Source organism: Malaclemys terrapin, chromosome 13 (assembly GCF_027887155.1).
Source record: "Malaclemys terrapin pileata isolate rMalTer1 chromosome 13, rMalTer1.hap1, whole genome shotgun sequence".
Taxonomy (NCBI): Eukaryota; Metazoa; Chordata; order Testudines; family Emydidae; genus Malaclemys; species Malaclemys terrapin.
In genome coordinates, this window is record NC_071517.1 from 16,911,348 (window position 1) to 16,937,095 (window position 25,748).

General features: G+C 48.2%; 1 protein-coding gene across 1 annotated transcript in view; it reads left to right on the plus strand.

Annotated features, from left to right (window-relative positions):
- MGAT5B (alpha-1,6-mannosylglycoprotein 6-beta-N-acetylglucosaminyltransferase B) overlaps nt 1-25,748 on the plus strand; it is a 178,288-nt gene that overhangs the window by 44,034 nt on the left and 108,506 nt on the right. The window contains exon 3 of the mRNA XM_054047560.1: nt 21,035-21,179. Coding sequence (XP_053903535.1) covers nt 21,035-21,179 — 145 coding nt within the window. The remainder of the gene's footprint in view (nt 1-21,034; nt 21,180-25,748) is intronic.

A 25,748-nucleotide genomic window follows, 5' to 3' on the forward strand; every position in this document is an offset into this window, starting at 1 on the left:
ACTAGTGACCAGGCTTCAAGGCAAGGCTGTGGCTTAGACTCCCCTAGTGGCAAGGTCAGGCAGGGTATGTCTACACTGCAGTCAGAGACTGCGGCAGGTGTAGACATTCCCGAGTTCGCGCTGATCTAGCTTGCTCGAATCACGATAGCAGTCAAGCTGCAGCCGGACAGGTGGGCAGAACCACTCAAGTACCTCCCCAGGGTCCCGGGTGGGTTTGTACAGCCCGTGCTGCAGCGGCTTCACTGTTACTGTTATTCAAGTGAGCTAGATCAAAGCTAGCACAGGTTTGTCTACGGGTGCTGCAGTCACACCTCTGATTGCAGTGTAGACATCCCCTTAATCTCTATCTGCCTTGGATCCCCTCTGTAGATCAGGAGTAATAAACCTTTCTTTGTCCCCAATGTCTATTCACTATGTAAACTGTTTGGGGGCAGGGACTGTCTCTTACTATGTGTCTGTCAGTGTCCAGCCCAATGAGGGCCCGATTCTGGCTGGCATGTCTTACTGATACAGTAATACAAATAAAATAATACCAGTGCCAGCTGGCATTGTCTCCATCTAGAGAGGGTCCTCTCCTCAAACTGCACTGTCACTTTAACTGCTCTCCTGGTCACCTTCCTTTCACATTCCCTGCCACGATGGAGTACATCTCCTTTCCATGTTGGTATTAATTATCCATTCTTTATTGAATGCCTCTAGACAGGCTGGTACCTGCCCCCAAAGATTTTACTCTCAGTGGATAATATACTCTCTTAACTCAATGGAAGTTTTATCCAGGTGTTCAAATGAAGAGCCGGGAAAATTGGTGATACTCTTCGAAGCTCCACCTGTAACTCATGCTCCACGCATTCATGACACCCAAATGCGATGCCATACACAGCAGGTAGAACAGATCTTGATAATATAATTTTCTCTCTTCTTAGCTGTGTGCTTTGATCAACCCTGAAATAGTTAAGTGCTGACTGATGTGGCATCATTAATTTTCAGAATAAACACCCTATTGAGATAAACAGGGTCACCTCATACCTCTTTGAGCTATTGTTTCAGGCTGCATGTATACTCAGGTAGATATCACTTCATTAGTTACACTGGGTTACATTTGAACACAGGAATTTCCTGATGGAATCAGACCAGCCTCCATCTAATCCAGGATCCTGTCTCTGACAATGGACTAATAGTAGATGCTTTAATTGGAAGAGGCAAAAATCCTTGTCTTTCCATTCATTAGGACTAGAGACTTCTTTTAAGAATGAAATATTATGTTCGGGAGCACAACATACAGCCACTGGGGGAAGTACTGGCTCATGGAGCCATTGCAAACTGACCCAGTGTGACAACCTGGGTTTTGCCATTGACTTCAGTGGCAGCACAGTTTGGCACATAACAGCCTAAATATCCCAGTACATATATAAAGGGCGAGGTCCTTTAATTGGCTGGGTTCCTCCTTCCAGGTGTGGAGCACTGCTAGCTCCCGAGGGAGCAGAATATAGCGCTTGGCTGAATGAAGGCCCATGCTAAAGATGGTGCCAGTTTGTTCTTCTCTGGAAATTTGGGGTGGGATTTTCAACAGCACTCAGTGTGAGTCTATCTCAGCTCCCTGCAAAACCTATGAGGTTTTTATCCTCTGAGCTCAATGGGAGCAGAATCAGGCCAAAGCTGAGTGCTTTTGAAAGTCCTGCCCTTCACGTCTGTGGTGAGTTATTGCCAGAAAGGTTCTGAGGGGCCAGGCATAGTATTTCCCCAGTGATGTATCTGCACAGGGCAAGACAGCAGGTGCACTGTGCCCAGTGTACCTGGAGGACAAGGCAGTAACAGCAGCAGAGCCATCAATCATCACACAAAGGGAGCAAGAATGATCCAGTGAAGTTATCTGTTTCCATTGGTTGTACTGGAGGGCAGGGCAATGGTGATGGATGGATGGATAGATAGATAGCATGGACAGACAGAGAGGAAGAGAGAGAATATTTCACTTACTCAACACTGCTCATAGCCAGCTTAAGTCTGCTTAATTTGGCCAATTGCAAGGGAACAGACTACTTGCCAATGTATTTCAGTGACTCTCAGCAATAGATTAATGGCACATCCATAGCTGATGTGAAAAGTCAATTTAAATAGCAGGCCCACAAGCTGATTTGCGGGAGTTTACAGGTGCGAATCAATGTTGCTAGTATGCAGGCCCTGCCGCGCAGCTCTTTGTTCAGTTTATGCTGCCTTCCTGCTTTATTGTGCCTGCTAAACAGATCAGTCTTTTCTCAGCATAGTTGTATATAAATATTGATGGCAAATCTCAAAAGGCTTAGGTTGTATAAGCCCTCCCTCTGCACCCCTCCCTTAAGTTTGGATGCTTCTATCCAAAGCTGATGCAGTGTTGTCTAGTGGCTAAAAGAGGGGGCAGGGAGTTAGGGGATTTCTATTGCTAACTCTGTCACTGACAGTTACTTCCCTTCTTTGTGTCTCAGTTTCCCCCTCTGTTACATGGGGTAATGAGGTTCACTGTGCTCTTTGAGATCTTCAGAGGAAAGGCACTGAGGTGTTTGCAGTGTCCCCTCTGTATGACTTTTGTCCCACTCAAAGGCTATGGCCGAAGATCTTTCAGTGAGGCTGGGGCATGGATGGTCAGTCTGCATGAGACAGAAGTGGAGGAAGCAAACAAAGAGCATGGTGAGATGATGTATATCAGCCCCCTGATGAGAGTGCCCATTCACCATTGGTCCCTGGAGTTGGCAGTTTGAGTCTCTTTAGCTTCCAGTTGCCTGTGGATAACCTAATTAGGAGTGGTGAGCAGGACTGCCTGTTCCCATCTGGGTCTAGTCTGGAGGTTGTGTCCTCTAGTGCAGCCCTCGCTACAGTAATACATGCCTTTGTCCCCTCCAGTTCAGGCTAGTGTGATGCACCCTGAATTGGGCTACACTTGACATCCATTTGGAGACTCAGGCTGGTGCAGCATGTGGCCAGTGGCTATCATCTGGCACCAATGCTTCAAGACCTGCCTGGGCTTTTGGTGGATTTTTGAGTGGAGCTTCAGGTGTTGGTGTTTGACCTCCAAAACCCTAAATGACCCAGGACACGCCTGCTTGAATGACCCACCCTCTCCCCATTCCATTCAGCCTTAGCTGTGATCAGCAAGAGGCAGCATTCAAACAGGAGCCCTCTTGGTTTATATGAGAGAGAGCTGCAGGCAGGGCTCTCAGCACTGGAACTGAATCCCATCCTCCGTCCAGAACAGCCCCAATGGGCTGACTCCTCGAGGGGACACTGCAAAGCTCACCTGCTGGGATGGGTGCTGGAGGATGGCTGAGATCCGAAAGGGGAGGTTTTGTTTGTTATGTCCTCACTGCCGGGTGCTTTTATTGTTGCTGGGGGTAGGGAGAGAGAATGGGAGCGGCCCTGGCTTTGCTGTGGTTATTTATGGGCTGTGGCTTTAATGGATTATTTGTCAGGATGGCCAGAGCCTTTGGCTAGGTGACTTCTTTTGGTCTTTCCAATCTGTTTAAGTCAAAATCAATACAGAAAATAAACAAAGAAGTGCCAATGTTAGGGGGAAAGCACAAAGTAATATTGGATAGCGAGAAACTCCAAGCAAAGCAGAGATGGAGAAAAAAGGGGACTGGTGGGTGAGGGCTCCGCTACTGCTGTAAGATGGCAGGTCCCTCTGAAGCATTGGCTCTCCATGAGAGGCAGGGTGGCCCAGTGGTTAGGGCACCAGCCTAGGATTTGGAAAACCTGGGTTCAAGTTCATGTTCCACCTCAGGTTTCCTATGTGACCTTGATCAACTCACTGTCTCTGTGTGCCTCAATTCTGCATCTGTAAAATGGGGTTAATGACACTGCCCTGCCTCCCAGATGAGTGGGGAGGATAACTGCATTAAAGATTGAGAGTGGTTCAATACTACGGCAATGAAGCCTGTGTAGCTACTGAAGATAAGAGCAAAACCAGGTAGCAGAGCAGCGGTAGGACTATGGGGTGATGGAAGTCGGAGCAGAAAATTCCTCCTTTATCTGTGGATCAGCCAGGAAGCATCTGCCCCAGCACAGCCTTGCTCTTGGTACCTGTCCCTGCCTGGAGCAGTGTCCCAGACAGCTGAAGGCTGGGCTTTGGAGCAGAGTTGGGAGCCTGCAGAGCTCGCAGCAGCTGCAGACAGCCCATCACCACAGTCTGCTGGAATGATTGTGCTAAAGGAGAGGATTCAGGTGCCTGTTGTTAGTATCTCCAACACCGCAGAGGCCTGTGCCGTTATGGGCCCAGCAAGCAGCGCATCTCTGCAGCTGACAGCAGGCGAGAGACCAGCAATCAAGGGTGAGTGATGGGAGTTCTCATGGTGGAGATTAAAGAGTGAGGCCCCTGTTGTCTCTGCGTCAAGCCTGCTACAGTCCGGGGTGTTCTCCATTTCCCTTTAAACACAACACTTTGCTGGGGCCGCGACAGCGCGCGTCACTCAGGCAGGATGGATTTCTCTGACTGCCTGTCAAACCGATGTTCAGTCACAGATGTCGCTTTGAGAGGGCTGTCACACCCAGCTCCATGGCTCCCCCTGTGGAGATTTTGCCAGTCAGCATCAGGGTGAGGTGTCAAACTCTCCCCTGCACATCTCTGTAGCCATCCCCATCCACTCGGGGTGGCATCTTCCCTCATCTCTACTCCCACATGCTCAGGGGATGGCATCCATCCATCTCTATCCTCCCCCACACACACTTGTGGGATGACACCCCCCCATCTCTATCCTCCCCCCACAAACTCAGGGGATGACACCCCCCCATCTCTATTCCTCCCCCCCACACACACACACTTGGGAAATGGCGTCTCCCCACCATCATGATATGGGCTAGATGTCCCAGTATCAGTGTGGTGGTGGGTTGAAGTTGGTCCTGGTGCATAAATCTGGGTACTCTTCTCCTTTCCAAAGACTTGAGGGAGCTGCTGGGAGACAGGAGTTGGAAAGGAGCTACACATCCGGCACCAAAGGGGATCGAATGGGAAAGCACTCGGGCATATCAGCCTGCTATGCCAGAGGCCTGAACCCTGGCAGGGTCTCTGTGGAGGCAGGCCAAGCTTTCTGTGTTGAAGAGCCAAGTTACTGGCTCTGAGCTGGCTGTGCCTGAGATGGGAGTCGGCAGGGAGGGAACCGCCAGCTGGTGGAACTGGAGCAGCTTGCTGACAGAGCATAGCAGTTGGAGAGCTGCGGAGCATTCTCCCTCCACGCTGACCTGCCTCGTCCCTCAGCCAGAGTTACTGCAGCCAGCCATGAAATTCATGGGCAGGGCCTGAAGGGGACAAAGGGACCGTATCTTAGCTGTGGTGACAGGGGCACTGACAGTTTCCAAACCAAGAGCCTGACTCGTATATCTCTGGGTAAAGCTAGGATGTAAGGAATTGGGAGCACTGGTTCACGTGAGGCAGAGTTCAGGCACGTGCCGTGCGGGCCACCCACACAGCTCTGCTCATGTCCCTCACTCCTGAGCTGCATTTCTCTAGCTCTGGGCTTCCCCTCACGTCCCACAGCTCTGCTGCTGCCCCTCACTTGTGATTTGCTCACCCTGTGTTATTCCTGGGCTATTTGTATTCACTGTTGTTACGCCCTTTCCCCCGAGCACTCTTCCCCTCATTAGTAAATCCTACATTTGGGGGGTAAATATAGGATGGCAGTGCCCTTTAAGAAAAAAAACCCAGATAATATTTTGGACTGGAATTAATGCAGTTGGTATTTTCAGCAGACATAAGTAATGTCACGGCATCTCGGAACAAATTCCCTCCTTGTACTGGAGCATTCAGCTGTTACAGGACAGCTAGACTGGAATATGACTTATGTCTGTAAGAGAGTCAACAACCAATCAGCCATGTTATGCGCGTCGGGGAAGTATTGTGTAGCCGTGTTTGAAATGTCAGGGGGTGTTTTAGTCCCTTTGAACTGTGCTGGGAAGATAAGGGGCATAGGTGCTACTCGCCGCCCAACTCCCTCTCAGCGGTGGCTCAGCTTGGCCTCAGCTCTGAGCAGCCAGTATCGACAAAATGGATGTTCACGTAGCTACTTGTCAATAAGGCTTCTTCCAACCAGATTCCACGGGCTGCCTTGTCCAGATGGCTGCAGCCCCACCCCCTCCGCATTTATCTGGGGAGGGTTCGCAGGCCAAAAAGAAAATATGCCCCAGCCTTGTAACCTCACGCGAGGGAGTAACGAAAACCACAGCAGAGTCAGGCCTCTCCCTCTGCCCCTCACTGGAGTTAGCAATGGCTCAGTAGTGAAGCAACACAGGATTTAGGGCCTGATTTTCAAAGGTGCTGATCCTCCACAGCTCTCATTGGTTCCTCCACTGAGTCAGCGGGGATCCTGCTAACATACGCTGACTCGCGCTCTGACGGCAAAACCAGACTAAAGCCTGGTTTCCTTGGGCTACTTCGGGGATAGGGCTCAGTAGTCCAAGGGTCCTCCGGCTCCTCGGGTTATGTGGCAGATGGTGGTTCCTCCTCTGGGGGCAGCTCAGTCCCTGGTCCAGGGGCCAACAGCAAGGCAGAGGCATCTGACTCCTTCCCTAGCTCTGCCCAATTGAGCTGGAGGCCTCTTATACTTCCTGCTCTGCCTCTCTGCTTCTGGTACAAGGGTCGGGCCCGGCCTGGTTCCACCCTCCCAAGGGGGCAGAGCGTGGTCCCTCCCTCAAGCTCCAAGGGAGGCCATTCCACCTCACTACAGTCCTCTTTAGCAATCAGGTCTCTGTATTTGACTCAATGGCATCCTGCCACAGGGAGTTCCATAGGTTTTTGAAAAACAACCCTCAATGGCTACAGTTACCACTGTGGAGCCCACTGCTGCATCCATGGTCACTGTGGCACAGTGCGGGGACAGAACGTGTCCCGCAATGCAGCGCAGTGTGAGTGCTTGATTGATGAACTGAGAAAGCAGATGGCAATCTTGAACAGCACACGGGGCTCACTCTGCCACCCTCTTCCACTTCTCGACCCGCTGAGAGACCAAGACCTGCTGTTGGAGACATAACAGGAACTGAAGAACCTACCAATGTTATGTGGGAGGCATGAGTATGATGACACCTGTACTTGTCAGTCTGAGTGCCTAACAGCAGGCCAGAAAACCTGAGAGTGACTTGAGGCTGGGGGAATAAGAGGGGAAGGGGAGTGGCTTAGTCACTGAGCCTGAGGAGAAGTGAGCAGACAGCAGTTTCCGTTCCTCTGTGACAATTGTGGGAATCCTCCCCTGTCCCCTCCCTGGCACCCCAAAACTGACTACAGCTTTGGGTTCAAAGGCAAATTTCAAATCAATGCTTGTGGCCCTGCTATATAGCTGGTGCCTTTGGCAGCACGGGGAGATCTGCAAGGAAGAAGTAGTGAGGAATCTATTAGACAAAAGTCCATAATGTAATTAGGAAATGTCAACTTCCCTATTACTATCTCCCTTTGCTCACAGGCTCCTGGTCCATGTGCTCTCCCTCGGTCCCTGGCCATGGTGCTGAATGCTGATCAGCCAATGCTTGGCCTAGCCTCAGTGCAGAGCGAGGAGACTGGCCCTGCAATGGGTGGGCAGTGCAGGGGTAAGGGATTCTGAGAATTCAGGCAGTTTCCAGGTACCAGTGGCTCATGGGACAAGCAATTAGAAAAGCCAAGGCTGGGATTTTCAAGGATGCTGAAGGGAGTTACACGCCCAGATAATACTGAATTTTCCAATGGGATTTGGACTCTTTTAGGCTCTTTTGAAAGCCCATCTTAAACCCATATGTAATCTTGAAAGAACCGCTCTCTATTAACACAGGTTAGACAGAACATAGGAGTGTCTGACCTCTGAATCCCTGTTCCTCCGCTATTCTACAACAGGAATGATTGCAGTAGGACATGATGCAACTGGGAGTGGAGGAACAGAGAGATACTCATGCTGCTCAGTCAATCGATCACCTCTGGCTTTGGCAACCCACCCAGTCTCCTCATCAGTGTGCTGTAGGCATTGCCATCCTGTCTTCCACTGAGTTTTCTCAGCTACTCTCTGCTTCTACATGGTCTCAGCCATGCTGCCCTTACCTTGCTGTTCTGTTTCTAGATGTTACATAAACTTCCCCACCTTTTTCGGGGCAGTCCAAGGAAGACAAGGGGTTGGCCACCTCTCTGCTATGTCTGTGCCCCTGCTGTACACAGGGAGTGAAATTCTCCCTTGTGCAGAGAGACAGCGGTGTCCTACCTAACCCCCATTTCAGAGGTTTAAATGGGACATGAGTAGGCCTTAGTGGGACATCTGCATAGGGGTGCATGTCTCAGAGGCCATTTCAGCACCAGCACATTTCCTCCACAAGATTGTTCTCTTTCATAGAATCATAGAATCATAGAATATCAGAGTTGGAAGGGACCTCAAGAGGTCATCTAGTCCAACCCCCTGCTCAAAGCAAGACCAATTCCCAGCTAAATCATCCCAGCCAGGGCTTTGTCAAGCTGGGCCTTAAAAACCTCCAAGGAAGGAGACTCCACCACCTCCCTAGGTAACGCATTCCAGTGTTTCACCACCCTCCTAGTGAAATAGTTTTTCCTGATATCCAACCTGGACCTCCCCCACTGCAACTTGAGACCATTGCTCCTTGTTCTGTCATCTGCCACCACTGAGAACAGCCGAGCTCCATCCTCTTTGGAACCCCCCTTCAGGTAGTTGAAGGCTGCTATCAAATCCCCCCTCATTCTTCTCTTCTGGAGACTAAACAATCCCAGTTCTCTCAGCCTCTCCTCATAAGTCATGTGCTCCAGACCCCTAATCATTTTTGTTGCCCTCCGCTGGACTCTTTCCAATTTTTCCACATCCTTCTTGTAGTGTGGGGACCAAAACTGGACACAGTATTCCAGATGAGGCCTCACCAATGTCGAATAAAGGGGAACGATCACGTTCCTCGATCTGCTGGCAATGCCCCTACTTATACAGCCCAAAATGCCGTTAGCCTTCTTGGCAACAAGAGCACACTGTTGACTCATATCCAGCTTCTCGTCCACTGTGACCCCTAGGTCCTTTTCAGCAGAACTGCTACCTAGCCATTCGGTCCCTAGTCTGTAGCAGTGCATGGGATTCTTCCGTCCTAAGTGCAGGACTCTGCACTTGTCCTTGTTGAACCTCATCAGGTTTTTTTCTGCCCAATCCTCTAATTTGTCTAGGTCCCTCTGTATCCGATCCCTACCCTCTAGTGTATCTACCACGCCTCCTAGTTTAGTGTCATCTGCAAACTTGCTGAGAGTGCAGTCCACACCATCCTCCAGTTCATTAATAAAGATATTAAACAAAACCGGCCCCAGGACCGACCCTTGGGGCACTCCACTTGAAACCGGCTGCCAACTAGACATGGAGCCATTGATCACTACCCGTTGAGCCCGACAATCTAGCCAGCTTTCTATCCACCTTACAGTCCATTCATCCAGCCCATACTTCTTTAACTTGGTGGCAAGAATACTGTGGGAGACAGTATCAAAAGCTTTGCTAAAGTCAAGAAATAACACATCCACTGCTTTCCCCTCATCCACAGAGCCAGTTATCTCATCATAGAAGGCAATTAGGTTAGTCAGGCACGACTTCCCCTTCGTGAATCCATGCTGACTGTTCCTGATCACTTTCCTCTCCTCTAAATGTTTCATAATTGATTCCTTGAGGACCTGCTCCATGATTTTTCCAGGGACTGAGGTGAGGCTGACTGGCCTGTAGTTCCCCGGATCCTCCTTCTTCCCTTTTTTAAAGATGGGCACTACATTAGCCTTTTTCCAGTCATCTGGGACCTCCCCCGATCGCCATGAGTTTTCAAAAATAATGGCTAATGGCTCTGCAATCTCACCCGCCAACTCCTTTAGCACCCTCGGATGCAGCGCATCCGGCCCCATGGACTTGTGCATGTCCAGTTTTTCTAAATAGTCCCGAACCACTTCTTTCTCCACAGAGGGTTGGCCACCTTCTCCCCATGCTGTACTGCCCAGTGCAGCAATCTGGGAGCTGACCTTGTGCGTGAAGACAGAGGCAAAAAAATCATTGAGTACATTAGCTTTTTCCACATCCTCGGTCACTAGGTTGCCTCCCTCATTCAGTAAGGGGCCCACACTTTCCTTGATTTTCTTCTTGTTGCTAACATACCTGAAGAAACCCTTCTTGTTACTCTTAACATCTCTTGCTAACTGCAACTCCAAGTGTGATTTGGCCTTCCTGATTTCACTCCTGCACGCCTGAGCAATATTTTTATACTCCTCCCTGGTCATTTGTCCAATCTTCCACTCCTTATAAGCCTCTTTTTTGCGTTTAAGATCAGCAAGGATTACACTGTTTAGCCAAGCTGGTCGCCTGCCATATTTACTATTCTTTCTACACATCGGGATGGTTTGTTCCTGCAACCTCAATAAGGATTCTTTAAAATACAGCCAGCTCTCCTGGACCCCTTTGCCCTTCATGTTATTCTCCCAGGGGATCCTGCCCATCTGTTCCCTGAGGGAGTCAAAGTCTGCTTTTCTGAAGTCCAGGGTCCGTATTCTTTGATATATTATCCAGTGCTCTGGCCAGTCCAAATTTCAACAACACTGTTAAGATGCCAACACTTTCCTAGGGAAACTATTGTATGTTTCAATACACATGGCACTTAGGACATGGTTGCTTTTTTCCCAATGCCATCCACTTATTTAAGTATACACCCCCTTGAAGCACTGTAAACAACGCCCCTCCCTCCATTGCAGTGACTAGCATGTCTCATGAGATACAGTAAATTGTGATTGATTGCAATCATTATTTCATAGCACAGCTATGAAAAACTCGGTTGATTCAGTGATTGCCTTTAAAGAGTGTCTGCCACTTGGGGGAACTGTCAAAAAAACTGTCAGACTTTCGCAAACTCCAATTAATCCATTATGCAGTTCTATATGTGTTTTCTTTACCATTGTTGTTGATTAGCAAGGCTAATTAGGAGCTTTCTCCTTTGTATTTAGCGGCGCTGTTTGAATAGTGACAAAAAACCCCAAACCCTGATCAGCTAACATTTGTGTTGAGTTGGGTTTGGATTCCCATTAGTTGTTGTTCCTGAAGATTCAGTAACTACTGATGAATTTTCACCATTCACAGTGATTTCCACCATTGGCGAAAATGTCTACAAATCCCGATCCTTTCACACATTTCAGCACAGCTAATTTTTGCCCCAAAGTGTGTAACAGGAAGTGCAGTTTATTTGTTATTCCTTGATGGCTATTTGATTGTTTAGAACATTGCATCCTTCTAGATAGAAAAACAGAAGAAATACCATGTGACTAAGATGACCAATCACTGCACAAATGGCCATGATTGATTATTCACAGTGAATTGTTCACCCACCAATAGGCTGAGGATGGCCATCCAAACTGTATTCAATGAGAGTGAATTTAATTCGCTCCACTGTAGAGGGCCAGCACAAAGTCTATATAAAAGGCTCATTTTGCACCTATTCTAGTGGTGCATAGACCTTGAGCTGGCTCTTCTCCCTGGGACGAATTTCATCCCAACTGCAAAAGGATCTAGTTCCACAATGAACATTGTTGTATTGACATGTCTGACCTGCTCTAATCATTAGGCTGTTCCTCCTGCTTCTTTCAGACGGTGCTGCTACAGTTCAGTGTGATGGTGGGAAAGTCAATGCAGGAAAATTGCAGGTTATCTTTCGGGGAAATTTGTATAACACCATTGGCTAAACTGTGAGCTGTGGTATGCACCCATGCAGGGGAGCTTGTAAGGTTCTCCCGTACTGTGTGCTCTGCCAGCATCATGGGTCACAGAGTGTAGAAATGAGAAGCCTCTATGTGGGGGCTGGGAGCTCAAGGGGCAGGAGGGAGGAAGCACAGCATTGACTCCCTCCCATACCAGGCACCAGGAAAGATCTCATGCAACTTAACTTCCCTCCTTGGAATAAAGAGGAAACCAAGCACCAAACTGCGACACAATAGTGTATGAGGCAATTCATTCCCTGCTCTGATTCTGGGGTTGCACAATTCTATGCTGCCCTTTGCACAGGACTTGTGGGTGACTCCACAATGGATCCCTATATAAAGAGATGCGAAGCATTTGCCTGAGGGTGTCTCTTTGGGTATGTCTACACTGCAGCAGGGAGGGTGCTAGCTCTGCTTGGGCAAGTAGGCTAAATATAGCAGCGTGGCCATGCCAGCATGGGCAGCAGCTCTTGCTAGCCACCCATGTACTGTCTAGCCCAACCCCCTGGGTCCATGTAATTGAGCCACTAACCTGAGCCACCAGCTCTGCGGCCATGGCTGCACACTCGCTTGAGTAGAGCCAGCACGTGTCTATCTCCCCGCGCAGGGAAGCAGGCCCCTAGCTGCAGTGCGGACGTACCCTTTGAGCTACGTTCCTGGCTGGTAAACAAGTTCTGCCTGCTCCAGTTGCGTTGCAGAAATCCCTTTGGTGTTCCTTGATTTGCTCTTTCTTTGTCAGCCCAGCTGAGCATCAGTTCTGCGGGTGGCCAGAACTGTGCTTCAGGTTTAGAGCAAATTAATCCTGGCGCTTGCGTTTTAAGAGAGCGGCTTCAGCACTTTTTTCCCCCCTCTGTTTTTTTTTTTTAATGAGACACACTTTCCAAGAGCCATAATAACATTGCCAAGAAACGTCCAATATTTCTTGTTATCCTTCTTAAGCTGCTGGTACAAAACCCAAAGAATCAGAGAAGCCTCAGCATGGGGGAGCTTCAAACTTTGCCTGTTAGAGACTCAGGGGAGGGGGATGTGTCCCACCTCGATCCCTCACTTTCTGGCAGGGAAAGTGCTGCAAGATAAGACTATCCAGGGAAGGGTTTTTTGTTTGTTTGTTTGTTTTTAATATCCTCTCCCCCTCCTTTTTTTTAAAGGAGCAAATCTCCCCTCAGTTTCTGACAGTGCAGCCTGGGGAGCTTTGCTATTGAAAGGTGTCTTGAAATCTCTCAAAAATGTCTGTGAAAGTGGATCATTATAAACCAATTGGGTTAATATATCTGCTAAATCAGCACTCCAGCTCACAGGAGAATGAGTGGTGGCTAAGACACTAGACAGCGCTTAGAAGGGATAGGTTCAGCCCTCTACTCTGCCACAAGCATCCTATGTGACCTTGGGCAAGTCACTTAATTGTTCTGGTCAGTCTAGAGGAAATGATCATCTTTGCTATTTAGAGTAGAAGCAGTTTGGGTAATGGGCTGCCTTTTCATAGAATACCAGGATTAGAAGGGACCTTAGGAGGTCATCTAGTCCAACCCCCTGCTCAAAACAGGGCCAATCACCAGACAGATTTTTATCCCAGTTCCCTAAATGGCCCCCTCAGGGATTGAGCTCACAACCCTGGGTTTAGTAGCTTTACCGCAAAGCGCTGAGCTATCCCTTTTAGTTAGCATAGTGGGGCTGGGGTCTCTAAGTGCTCCTATAATAACAATAAATACAATACATTTACTTCTTCCTGCTGGAATTGGTAGCCAGGGGCTGGATTTAGACTAACAGTGGCATAGAAATGGAAAGCACCCTCGTTCCTCTCCTGGATAAACCACAGCCACCCTACCCATTCAAGCAGAGGTAGAAAGTGTGTAGTGAGGTGTCCTACACCACCCTGTCCAAACAGTCTGCTCTGGCCTCATTCAAAGGGGCTGATCTGAAGCTCACTTTATCCTCCTCACTAAGCAGCTGTTGTCTACCGGGAAAATTCTGGCAGACTGCAGAGCCCAATGAAATCAAGTGTGTGATGGGAGAGAGGAGGCTAAAACTTAGCTGCAAGTTGATTTGATTTTCATAGGCGTTCTCATCAAATATTCTACCTGCCAGAGGGTATTATTCTCACTGCCCAGGACCTGGGAACTCATCCAGGTTTTGGCTTATACAATTATAATCCATACACAGAGACGGCATCTGCAAACAGTGGCTGCCCCCTGGCCCTGCAGTCTTGCCACCCCCTTGCAGTTGGAGATGTGTGTGTTTGTCATGTAGGGAACTGTCTGTTGCTCACTTGCTCTCTTTAATCTGTTGCTCATGCCAATGCCATTCCCAGAAGCACTTTCTAAAGCTGGTGGAGCTTTCCGAACTGATGTTTCAATCCTGGTGGATAAGCCTCTCGACATCTCTCCTGAAGATGCCAGTCTGCTAGGAGTTGCGCTTGCAGAAATGGCCAGTCACACCCCAACACAGGGGAGGGCGACTGGGTCTCTGATGGTGGAAGAGGTGGGTTGGGGAGCAAAACAGCTGCTTTCCTCACAGGTGGTTTATATAGCATGTCACTAGTATGACCCAGTAGCCTAATGGATAAGGCATCAGCCGCCAGAGTTGGGGATTGTGGGTTCAAGTCCCATCTGGGTTGTGCTGATCACATGTTTGGGGGTTAGACTAGATCAGTAGCTCTCAAACTTTTGTACTGGTGACCCCTTTCGCATAGCAAGCCTCTGAATGTGACCCCCCTTATAAATTAAAAACACTTTTTATATATTTAACACCATTATAAATGCTGGAGGCAAAGCAGGGTTTGGGGTGGAGGATGACAGCTTGCGACCCCCCATGTAATAACCTCACGACCCCCTGAGGGGTCCCAACCCCCAGTTTGAGAACCCCTGGACTAGATGACCTCCTGAGGTCCCTTTCAACCCTGATATTGTATGATTAAGCATGCAGGGTGCTGTACAATAGAAAGGGAGACTCAGTCCCTTGCCCTGAGGAATGTATCACCTAAACAACCTGGATGATTCATCTTAGTCACACAGGAGAGTTACTGTCAGATGGCAAGAGCTTTGGGTGAGCCCTGTGAAGACAGATTCTCTAAAGAGCTCAGCTCCAGTGTGCACCCAACCATGCTGAGCACATTGGGAAACCTGGCCACCTATTTTGGTGCCTAAATGTAAGTGCAACTCATTGGAAAATCCAGTCCCATAATAGCTCCGTGCTTCAGTTTCCCATCTGCAAAACAGGTCTAATACTGACCCACCTCAGCGGGGTGGGGGAAGGGGAAGAATGAAGAGAAGAAAATCTTTAATGTTCCTGAGGCGTTCAGACTAAGGTGATGAGTTAGAGGCATAGAAAAACCCATCAATAAATGTAATATGCAAATAGGTGCAACATTGGTCAGATCTCCAGACTGGGCAGATATATGTACTTATCTAATGGTATTTTCCTTCCCTTCCTGTCCTCTTCACTTTGCCGTATCAGGGCTGACTTTTTGTGTAGTTCTCCTTCAAAGTCGCCCCCCAGGAAGAGCAAAGGGACCAGCTGGGTTTGTTCTTCCTTTGGGAAGGAGGTTGCATTACAGCCATTTCCTTTAACATACTTAAAAATACCTCTCTCCTGCCCCCCAGCTTCACCTCCTTGTTTAAGGACTTTAAATAGCGATTTGCCTCTGCTGGTGACGGACTCTTTTTGTGTCTCTTTGTCTTTGTAGGGGGACAGCTCTGCTGCTCTGCCTCGGCCTTGCAAGCAGCCATTTAGATTTCAAATGAACTGCAATGCTAACTGAGGCCCTCTAATTAAACAAACACAATCCAGTCATAAAACAGGGCGACAGCCCAGCTCTGAGTGGCAGCCACAGTGAATCATCCAGGCTGTCTAGCTATTGCATTTTCAAGCTGTATTCCCCTCTGAGAAATCCCGCTCAGCTGAGGTTTTACCCCTCCCCCTTCCTCCCCCGGAGACACGTAAAAGTGTGGTGGCTGCAATCCATCTTCGTCTCCACTGGCTACTATTAGGAGCGACCATCCCTGCTTTTACGTCTACATTTACCTGTCTCCCACCTTGAGCTATTCCACTGTGTCCTAAATTCCTGCCCTCACCAGTACAGCCACGAAACAGGGCTTCTCCCAAATGTTTTATGTGGTAAAGAAAATTAACCTTCTTCACTCCAGCCCGTGTCCTCTCCTTTGTGATTTGTGCCCGTGACCTTGGGCCTGTGCAGCGTGTGCGGGAGGAAGCAATCAGGGATAGCTCCTCTCTGATGTGGGAAGCTGGTTTTTGGAAGCCTGACCGGCCACTGTTGGTTAAAGCATCGCAAAGCACCCAGCTGGAACGCCCTTCACCAAAATGCAGTCCAATTATTAAGGCTCACATTTTGCAAACGTGCCCCTTCACGCTGAGTGCCCAGCTTGAGACACATAGCCAGGCCTGTTTTTTAAAAGGGTCGAGTGTTTGCAGCTGTAACTGAAGTCGGTGGGTGTGGTAGGCCCTCAGCAGCTCTGCAAACTAGACCTTGACAGCCTAGGAAGCTCTTCAAAGCTCTGACCCTGCTCCGAACTCCACCTGGGCAGACTCCAGCCCCCCCATGGAGCTCTCTGCAAAATCCGGGTGGAATTCAGGCATTTAATTAATGCTATGCATTTTGTCTCTAGGCAATTCTAGGTGGTTAATAATTCATGGCTTGTGATGAACCCAATACCTCAGCACTGACTAGCCACTGTGAAAATAAGCAGTACAACTGCATACAGGTGTGTGCATAAGCATGACACGTTACATGAATCCATGTGACACTGAACTTGCAGTTCACAGATTCTAAGGCCAGAAGGGAGCACTGTGATTATCTAGCCTGACTTCCTGCAGAGTAGGGACCATAGGATTTCCATGAATGAATTCCTGTTTGAACTAGACCAGAAGCATCCGATCTTTATTTTAAAATTGCCTGTGAGAGAGAATCCACCACAGCCCTGGGAAATTATTCCAGTGGTTAATTATCCTCACTGAGAAAAATCTGTGTCTTATTTCCAGTCTGGTGATCTATTTTGCTCCCCCCAAAATGTGTCTTTTGTGCAATCATATTTTTGCCCATGCAAATATTTTGCAGATGCAACTTAGGTTCTGCTGTTTGCAGACGTAGCCATGTGGGTACACTTTCAGAGCTGCAGGAAGCCTGGGACTTGTCACACCCACTGATTTCAACAGAAGAGGTACCGCTGCATTCTCACATAATTAATGCATTGAACATTTAGGGTGAGGAGGCTGGGTTGAACCCCCATGAGAGAGGAATTATTTTTCTGAGTTACTTGTTTGCTTTTTCTAGATCTGATTTTTTTTTAAAATGCTATCATAAAATGTGTGTCAATGCACAAAATCTCAGTCAAAGGTAGGTGACCCGTCTCGGGGCTGAGTATCAGGGCTAAGTAACAGTTTTACAATGGCTGCTGAGGGTTATCTTGTAAATCCCCCTTAAGGACTTTTTACAATGTCATGTACTCACTAGGCTGTTTTGGAGCAAGCATTTTATCAAGTGGATCTGTGGAGGTTTCATTCAGTACAGATTACTGTCTACAGCCTGCTGACGGATGGCTCTTTCACAGTTATTATCTGTTGTATCAATATGACTCTCTAAAGAGTGTTGATGTTTGGAAAAATGACTTATAAATGCCCTCTTCTTAGTCCTGATCATTGACTTTCAAATCTGTCAGCATCACATGACAGAAGAACGGGGGAAGGGCAAAACTATGTCAGCAAATAGAACATTATATGGGATTATATTAGTATGTCCTGCAACGTGGGTGGTAGGGGAGAAGCGGAGTTTATAAACCAATGAAAGGTCTGGGGACAAACCAAGGTCTGGGGGAGCAACTGCCCCCTTTTCCCATAGCAAATGATGCCCCTGCAACATCCTAGTGTGTATGATCATGTCCATCTACTAATTAGCCCCAGTAAGCCTGCTGCTTACTCACTGCTAGAAGAGTTCTCCTTAACCTCAGGTGGTAGAGGCGGGTGATCTTGTGGCTGATGCACGAGTCAGAAGAAAGCATAGGGAAGGTCTTTACAACATTGCAGCAGCTATGGCAAGTTCCCAGCTTCCCCCGGGGTGGGGCCTAACATGCATATACGTGCCTATCATTTGACTATAAAATTGAGCACACAGATGCAGGCTGGGCTTTGTCCCCCCCTTGATAAACGGAATTTGCTTGTTGTTTGACCTTACCAGCAGTAAAGGCTGCCTTGGTTAGCTATGTTCTTTCCCTACGGTTAAAGAGAGCGAGCTGCTGCAGGGCGTACCCTGGCCCCTCCTGTAGGCAGCCTGACACCATTGCTCTTCCTCACCCGGACAGGCTCCGCAGGGCTGGCAGTGCTGACGTGCTATTGTCAGTAATATGAGTGCATGTGAGACATGACAGGCACAAGGCATGTGCAGTAGACACCAAGGGGTGATTTTTGTAGGGGTGGGGGGGAGGAGAGAAGTCTGAGCAATACTGAAGCCCAGATGCCAACCAAAATCCCAGCTCAGAAGATCCCCCCTCCCCACAGCCTGGAGTTCTGGGGTGTTCAAAATCTAGATCCCAGGTTTGCATCTCAAAGGGACAAGATGTGCATAACTTAAATATCCATCCGTGATGCCCAGTGTACTTCTGATGTGCCCAGCATCCTCTGTTAGCCTCCTGCTGCTTCGTAAATGAAACGTGTGGTACTTTTTAAAGCGTGCACAGGTGTGGAATTGAGGAGATAAGCTGAACAGGATTAGTTAGGGTTGTTTGGGTGTTGTTGTTTTTTAACCAGCCTGGAGTGAAGTGAGATGAAATAGGAACTTATTCCCCTTCCACTGGCTCCATAATAGGGACTGCAGGTCACTAAAAGGGGAGAGGACAAGGCTGGAAATAAGGAGCTTTGGCCCCTTGCCTGGTGGATCTAGGGAAAAAAAAGATCCTATTTGTTCTGCCCCTTTCTACAAGAAGAAGGGAGCACTAGTGAAGTTATAGGAGGCAGTATGGTTAAAAGGGATAAAAGGAAATGCCTAAGAAATCAGTGGAATTCACCAGTGGAACTCACTGCTGCAGGGTACTAGTGAGGAAATAATATGGTGATATGTTTTTTTAAAGAGCTAGACATATATAGACTCTGCAGTCCCAAGGGCTGCCAATCCCACTAGCTGAACTCTAGCTGGGATTAGGAAGAAATTCTCCCCTATACAATAACATAGCATTTCTCACTGAGGTAACATTGGAATGGCGCTGGTTTTGGAGGGAAGGGTTATGGCTTCATTTAGAGCTTCCAAGACAGATTGCTGTTGAGCTGGATGGATGGTTGGGGCAAAATTTTCAAAACACCTAAGTGACTTAGAACCCTAAGTTCCACATCTTGAATACTGTGTGCAGATGTGATCGCCCCACCTCAAAAAAGATATATTGGAATTGGAAAAGGTTCAGAAAAGGGCAACACAAATTATTAGGGGTATGGAAAAGCTGCCGTATGAGGAGAAATTAATAAGACTGGGACTTTTCAGCTTGGAAAAGAAATAACTAAGGGGGGATATGTTAGAGGTCTATAAAATCATGACTGGTATGAGAAAGTAAATAAGGAAGTGTTATTTACTCCTTCTCATAACACAAGAGTGAGGGGCCACCAAATGAAATTAATAGGCTGCAGGTTTAAAACCAACAAAAGGAAGTATTTTTTTCATACAATGTATAGTCGACCTGTGGAACTCCTTGCCAGAGGATGTTCTGAAGGCCAAGACTATAACAGGGTTCAAAAAAGAACTAGATAAATTCATGGAGGATAGGTCCATCAATGGCTATTAGCTAGGATGGGCAGGCATGTGTCCCTAGCCTCTGTTTGCCAGAAGCTGGGAATGGGCGACAGGGAATGGGTCACTTGATGATTACCTGTTCTGTTCATTCCCTCTGGGGCACCTGGCATTGGCCACTGTTGGAAGACAGGATGCTGGGCTAGATGGACCTTTGGTCTGACCCAGTATGATTGTTCTTAAGTTCATGTTCAGAAGTGATTAAGGAGCCTAAGTCCATTGGATTTGAATTGGACACTGGATCCTAAGGGCCAGATGTTTAAAGGTACTTGGGTGCCTAAAGATGCAGATAGGCACCTAGCAGGATGCTCAAAAATGCCTAGGCAAGGTAGGCCCCTAACTCCCATTGGACCCACTGGGGAACTTCTCTTGGAAGTTAGGCATCTAACCTGCTTAGGCATTTTAAAAAATCCTACTAGGTGCCTGCATGCCTCTTTGGGTGCCTAAACCCCCTTGTGAATCTGGCCACAAGTCACTTTTGAAAATGTCAGTTGGGTTCCTAAGTCACTTAGGTTCATGTGAAAATTTTACCCTTGGTCTGTTTTTGTTTGCCAAAATATACTTCAAACCATTCCAGAGTAGGAGCGATAGCAATCAATCATAAACATCCCCACAGAACTTGCCTCAAGGAGACACCAGCTGGCTGCCCCGGGTGCACCTGATTCTGTGAGGTGCCGATACCTCCTGGGACTCACTGATGTCAATACTGTACTAAGCGAAGCACGAGGCAATCTCTAGGTGTTTACCAAGGGCTGCATGGTGGAATGCTCCATCCAGGGTGACCCAACTGGGCCTGTGTTCTGAGTGGGGTTTTGCCAAGTCAAAATTCCAGACAGCTACATGGAAGAGGCAGATGCATTTCCGTATAGAGACTGGCGCACCTGAGCAAAGCAGGACCTGAGTTCCAGGCCCCTCCATCCCTGCCCTCCATACGTCTGCTTGATTATTCTAGGAAGCAGCATCTCTTGGTGACATGAGCAAAGACAGCCCATTAGGTCAAGCTGTGTCCTGCCTTTGCAATATGAATACATGGCATCTAGACTGAGACCACCAAACTCATTGTACTTGTGACCAAATTACATTTGAATCCAGGTTTATATTTATAAAATCTCATAGCCCTTCAGTGCTCACTAGTGAAATAGCACCGGGATGGTACAGATCAGGAGACCTGATATCTGACTGCTGAGGTGCATTCCTAGTGTTGTAACCCAGGGCTGCAATAGCCAGGAATGCTGTGGACCAGGATTAAGGTACACTGGCAGGGCTGTGGGTGGAGAGCCTCGGAATGGAAGAGCAGGTGGTAGGGGGATGCAGTCATGATTGGCAGAGCTGTGGGTCCCAGACTAGGAATAGCAGGGGTTGCTGTGGGCCAGGATTGAGATGCATGGGCAGGGATGTTTAGGGAAGCTTTCACGTCATCATCTCACCCACTCCCTGGCCCAGGCGAGTGCTGATAATCCATCGCTTTCACGGTTGCTGACACGCTCCTTCCCATCTTGACAAAACAAATGACTGTGTCCACCTGAGGGCCAAGCCCTGCTCTAGCCTCTCTCTTGCTCTTTGTGTGACTGCAGTGATGAGCGCGCTGGAGTCCAGAGGGGTGCTGCGGAAGATGAGCGACATGCTGGAGATGATGGTGAAGAGGATGGACGTACTAGCCAGGCTGGAGAATAGCACTGACTTCCGGAAAGGGGAGGAGGCACGTTTTCCTCCGGACAGGTCAGTGGCAGCGGGAATGAAGCCGGCTGGGATCAGGGAACCCCTTCCTCCAAACCCACCTGGCTCCATTTACAAGAGAGGAGCTCATTGATCCCACACGGAAAGGTCTGATCCCAGCGAGATGCTGGTGCCCTCCAATGCCATTGCGGTCCGTGAGAGCTGGACATGCTCAGTACTTCGCAGGATCCAGACAATGAGAGCTTAGGGGATGCTGCTGCTACTAGCCGGGTTGCTGTTCTTTTGTGGTGGCTCAGCACAGCCCCAGTAAAAGCATGTTCCCCGCCTGAGTCTCTCGAACTGGAATAATTTCTAGGTGCAGAGCTACTGCTGCCAGAATGTAGCCACGCGAACCAGACATTACCACTACCTGGTGCTGGACGAATGTAGCCTCTTGATTCAATGGGTGCACTATAGTAAACTGCCGAAGGGGCACTGTCCTCCGTATCAGCACCCTCTCCCCCATCTCTGCAGCCCTAATCCCAGCCTGGTGTGGAGAGGGGTTCCCGGGGAGTTCTGGGCTGCAAAGCAAGCCCACCCCAGACTCCCCTTCTCAGGGCAACTCCTGTCCCATGGGGCTGCGCTCAACTCCCCACACCAGGCATTGCGGCCTGGTGTATGGGCTTGCAGCACCACCCAAGTTTGGCCCAGCCATCCCTCTGTCATGACAGAGGGGCAGCCAGGCCAAACCTGAGTGGCGCGGTGAGCTCATGTGCCAGCTTGCAATGCCTGGAGCAGGAAGCCAGGCCTAGCCCTGTGGGACAGGAGCTGCCACAGCGGGGTGAATGCAGGGTGGGCTCGATTTCCAACCCCCTTCTCCTAGGGCCTCCCCACTGCACTGGGCCAGGAGAAGTGTATGTGTGCCTGGTTTTGCACCCTTGGTTTCGTGCTTTTTGTGGGTGCCATTGAATCCACGCTAAAGCCGCTCCTGCATGGGGTCAGGAGCAACAGGCAGGGCTGCTGTGAGCAGCAGTGGCAGAGCCCATGGGAAACTGTTAGAACTCTGTGTCTGTCTGTCTGTCAGTTTGGGATTCCATTAAACTGTTGTGAATTTTGTGAAAACATTTCTCCCCTCCCGCCCTTTATTTAAACCAGAGCTGAACCCAAAACAGACTCCCTGTCTATGATACTTATATGGCTCTCGTCACTGTAGTATCGGAGTGCATTTAATGCCTTCATCCTCACAACACTCCTATTAAGTAGGGCAATAGGAAGGATGGCCCAGAGTTAGGGGGCTAGTTTAGGACTTGAGAGACCTGTGTTCAATTCTGTGCTCTGCCACAGACTTCCTGTGTGACCTTGGGCACATCACTTAGCTTCCCTGTGCCTGAGTTCCCCACATGTACCAGGGGGATAATAGCATGACTGTGTCTCACAGGGGTGCTGTGAGGATAAGTCCATTAAAGGGCCATATAAATTAGGTACTGTTATCCCCCTCTTACAACTGAGATGCAAAGAGGCTAAGTGACTTGGCCAAGGTCACCTAGTAAACCTGTGGCAAAGTAAGGAATTGAACCCAGTTCTCCAAAGTCCTAAACTAGCACCCTGTCCACTGGGCCATTCTTCCCCCTCCTAGAGGGGAACACCTCCGGATCCCAGCTTTGTGAATCAGGTGCCCCCCCTCTAATTTAAACTAACATTTTAAAAGAAAGAATGTAACATTCTTAAATAGGTCACCCTTGATATTAAACTTTCATTTAAGAAGGATTGATAGATGTTACAAGCAACCTCCAGATGCGAGTAGCATGTGTTACAGAACATTATAAGCACGTTGATAGAAGATATTATAAATAGCTATAAGCCAGGATTATAAGCCACCTGTCAATCAGTTGGACTCTGTAACAACGTCTAATTGTTGAACAGTCATTTCTTAAAACATCTATTCGTTATTTACTATCCCTTTCAAAAGTGGGAGCTCTCCAGGGCAGAGACTGCCTCTTATGATGTGTTTGTACAGCGCCTAGCACAGCGGGGTTCTGATCTTCACTGGGCCTTTAGGCATTTGCGATAATATGAATAATCATGACCATATGTTCGCAGAGAGGCTGCTGAGCCATGGAAAGGGGAGGGGTAGGGATGAGAAGGAGAGAAAGAAAGAGAGGAGACAGGAAATCAGAAAACATTTGAATCCCTGCCTGTAATACAGCTCCCCGTAGGCCGTCTTAGCAAGCTAAGCCTCTGATTATCACCAGCTACATGGAGTTTAAATCCATGGTGCCCACTCGCCCTCCCTCACCATTATCTTATTTTCCCCACCTACAGTGGAAACAGGGAGCTATCTCTCCTCGCTCTTTCCTGGCCTTTCCCCTCCCAGGGAGATACGCACACAGAGCTCACAACACAATGGTTAAAAGCTTAGTGAGACTAGAAAGGGTAAGGAGGCCCATAAAATCCTGGTGCTTGGCTCCATTCCAGTTCCGCAGTCCAGCCCTGCTCTTAAATAAGACTCAGGCCATGTTCCCACTTAATGTGGCTGCTGACTTCTTTGAAGTTAAGCTTTGATTAAGTTAGCAGCAAATAACTGAGTGGCAGAGTATTATGAAGATTGCAGGTTTGCTCAGATTTTTTTCCTCCCTCTTTCTTCTCTGCTTTGTCTGGACGCTATTGCCTCTGGGTTAAAAGTCTCTCTGGCTTTTCCTCTCTCTCCCTTCCTGCCGCCTTCTGGGTTTCAAGGAAGAGAGGCAGGAAGTAACCCTTTGAGTAATGGCAGTAATCAGCCATGACCAATGGAGCCCATCAAATCCCAATGACACACTGATACCTTTCAACTGTTCTTTTCATTACAATCCCACTAGCTTAAATGTTACTAAAAACAGATCTATCTGGATCTACAGATATAGATAGAGAGAGGAGCATGTGTGGGGATATTGATAGAGAAAGAGAGAAAACATACACACATTTACAACATGTCTATATAATACATTTCTATCACCACATGTCTATATAACACATTTATTTCTGCCACCCTGGAATCAACCACTGGCACTATGGAATCAATTGCATTTTTTTTTTTTTTTTTTTTTTTTTTTTTTGCACCTTTGACCAGTTCATCAAAACAGCCTTCTAACCTCTCCCCTCCAGGAATACACCTATAATCCAAATGAGAAAATTAGTCATAGTGGCAGCAGTATTACAGTAATTTCCAAGAGGTCTCAACCAAGCTCGAAAAGCAGTTGTATTGGCACTGTACAAACCCATAGTTAGACAGTCCCTGCCCTGAAGAAATTACAATCTAAATAGGCATTAGAGATACTGGATTATTATTGCTGTTTTACAGAGAGTTGAAGGATTTAAGGCCACACAGGGAGTCTGTGGTGGTCAGAAATTGAACCTAGATCACCTGAGTCCCTGCCCAGAGCCTTGTCCACAAGACCATCCTTCTGTAGTTTCAACCTCTATCCTCCCCCAAAGGATTATCAAATAAAATGTAGAGACTGACATTTATTCTAGTCTGAGGTCCACGGCTGGTACCATTCACCCTTGGAACAGAAATGGGTTTTAAATGAAATAGACGCACACTGCCAGGACTAGCAACACTTGCTACATCCCACTGCAGAGCTGGCATTCCCAGCTCCCCAGTGATACATATGCTGCATCCATTTTCACACTGACAGCTCGAGAGATGCCATCAGACCTTCCAAGTGTGACATGATGATTTACTCAAAAGACATTTCACATCATTTTGAAAGGCTTTCAACATTTATTAATACTAATTTTTTCTGTCACTCCAAGGCCTGCAGAAATGGTGACTAAAGCAACCTGAACTTCCACGTTTAAGAGAGAGCACTCATAAAAATGTTAAACATCTAAAGAGATGTCTGAGGCTACATCTACACTACACCCCATTTGCGGTGGTGTGCAGGGTATGTGTAGCTACATGCCGCAGTGAAAAGCAGGCTGCGTCCACGCTCTGGTGTGTAGCTCCATGGGTCAGTGAAAGGCTCTGGCAGGGAGGAGGCAGTGGGGAAAGGCTTCAGCAGCTCCCAGAGCCTTTCACTGCAACAGGAACAAGCCCTGGCAGGGGGAAGGCAGTGGGAAAAGGCTCAGTTGGAGCCTTTGCCCACTGCTGTCCCCTGCCAGAGCCTTTCCCCACTGCTGGAATCTTTCTCCGTGCAGGGGGAAGGTTCCAGCAGCAGGGAGGCAGTGGGACACGACTCTGCTAAAAATAGCAGCATAGTGAGAAGGTATGGCTTAGGCAAGTAGAGAGCTGTGGAGGGTATGTCCTCAGTGCATACCCACACCCTTCAAGCATATCTGTACTGTACTCGCCTGAGCCATTCCTCACCGTCTACACTGCTACTTAACTCCGGGCTAGGGCGGCTACCCGAGTACATATCTATATGCCGCCGAAAGAAGCGTGCGACGTAGACATAACCTGAAGTAACTTTTCTCTAAATTGTGTTGCAAACAAAATACATAACGATGTGGTGTGGCCTGGGAGGGATGACCTCCTGCGGCCTGTTATGACTTTGCTACCTGTGAACAATGCACATATCCCAAATCGTGTGTCAGTCAAACTTTCAGAGCAGTCTCAGAATCATGCAATTTCTTATGACACAGCTATATGCACAC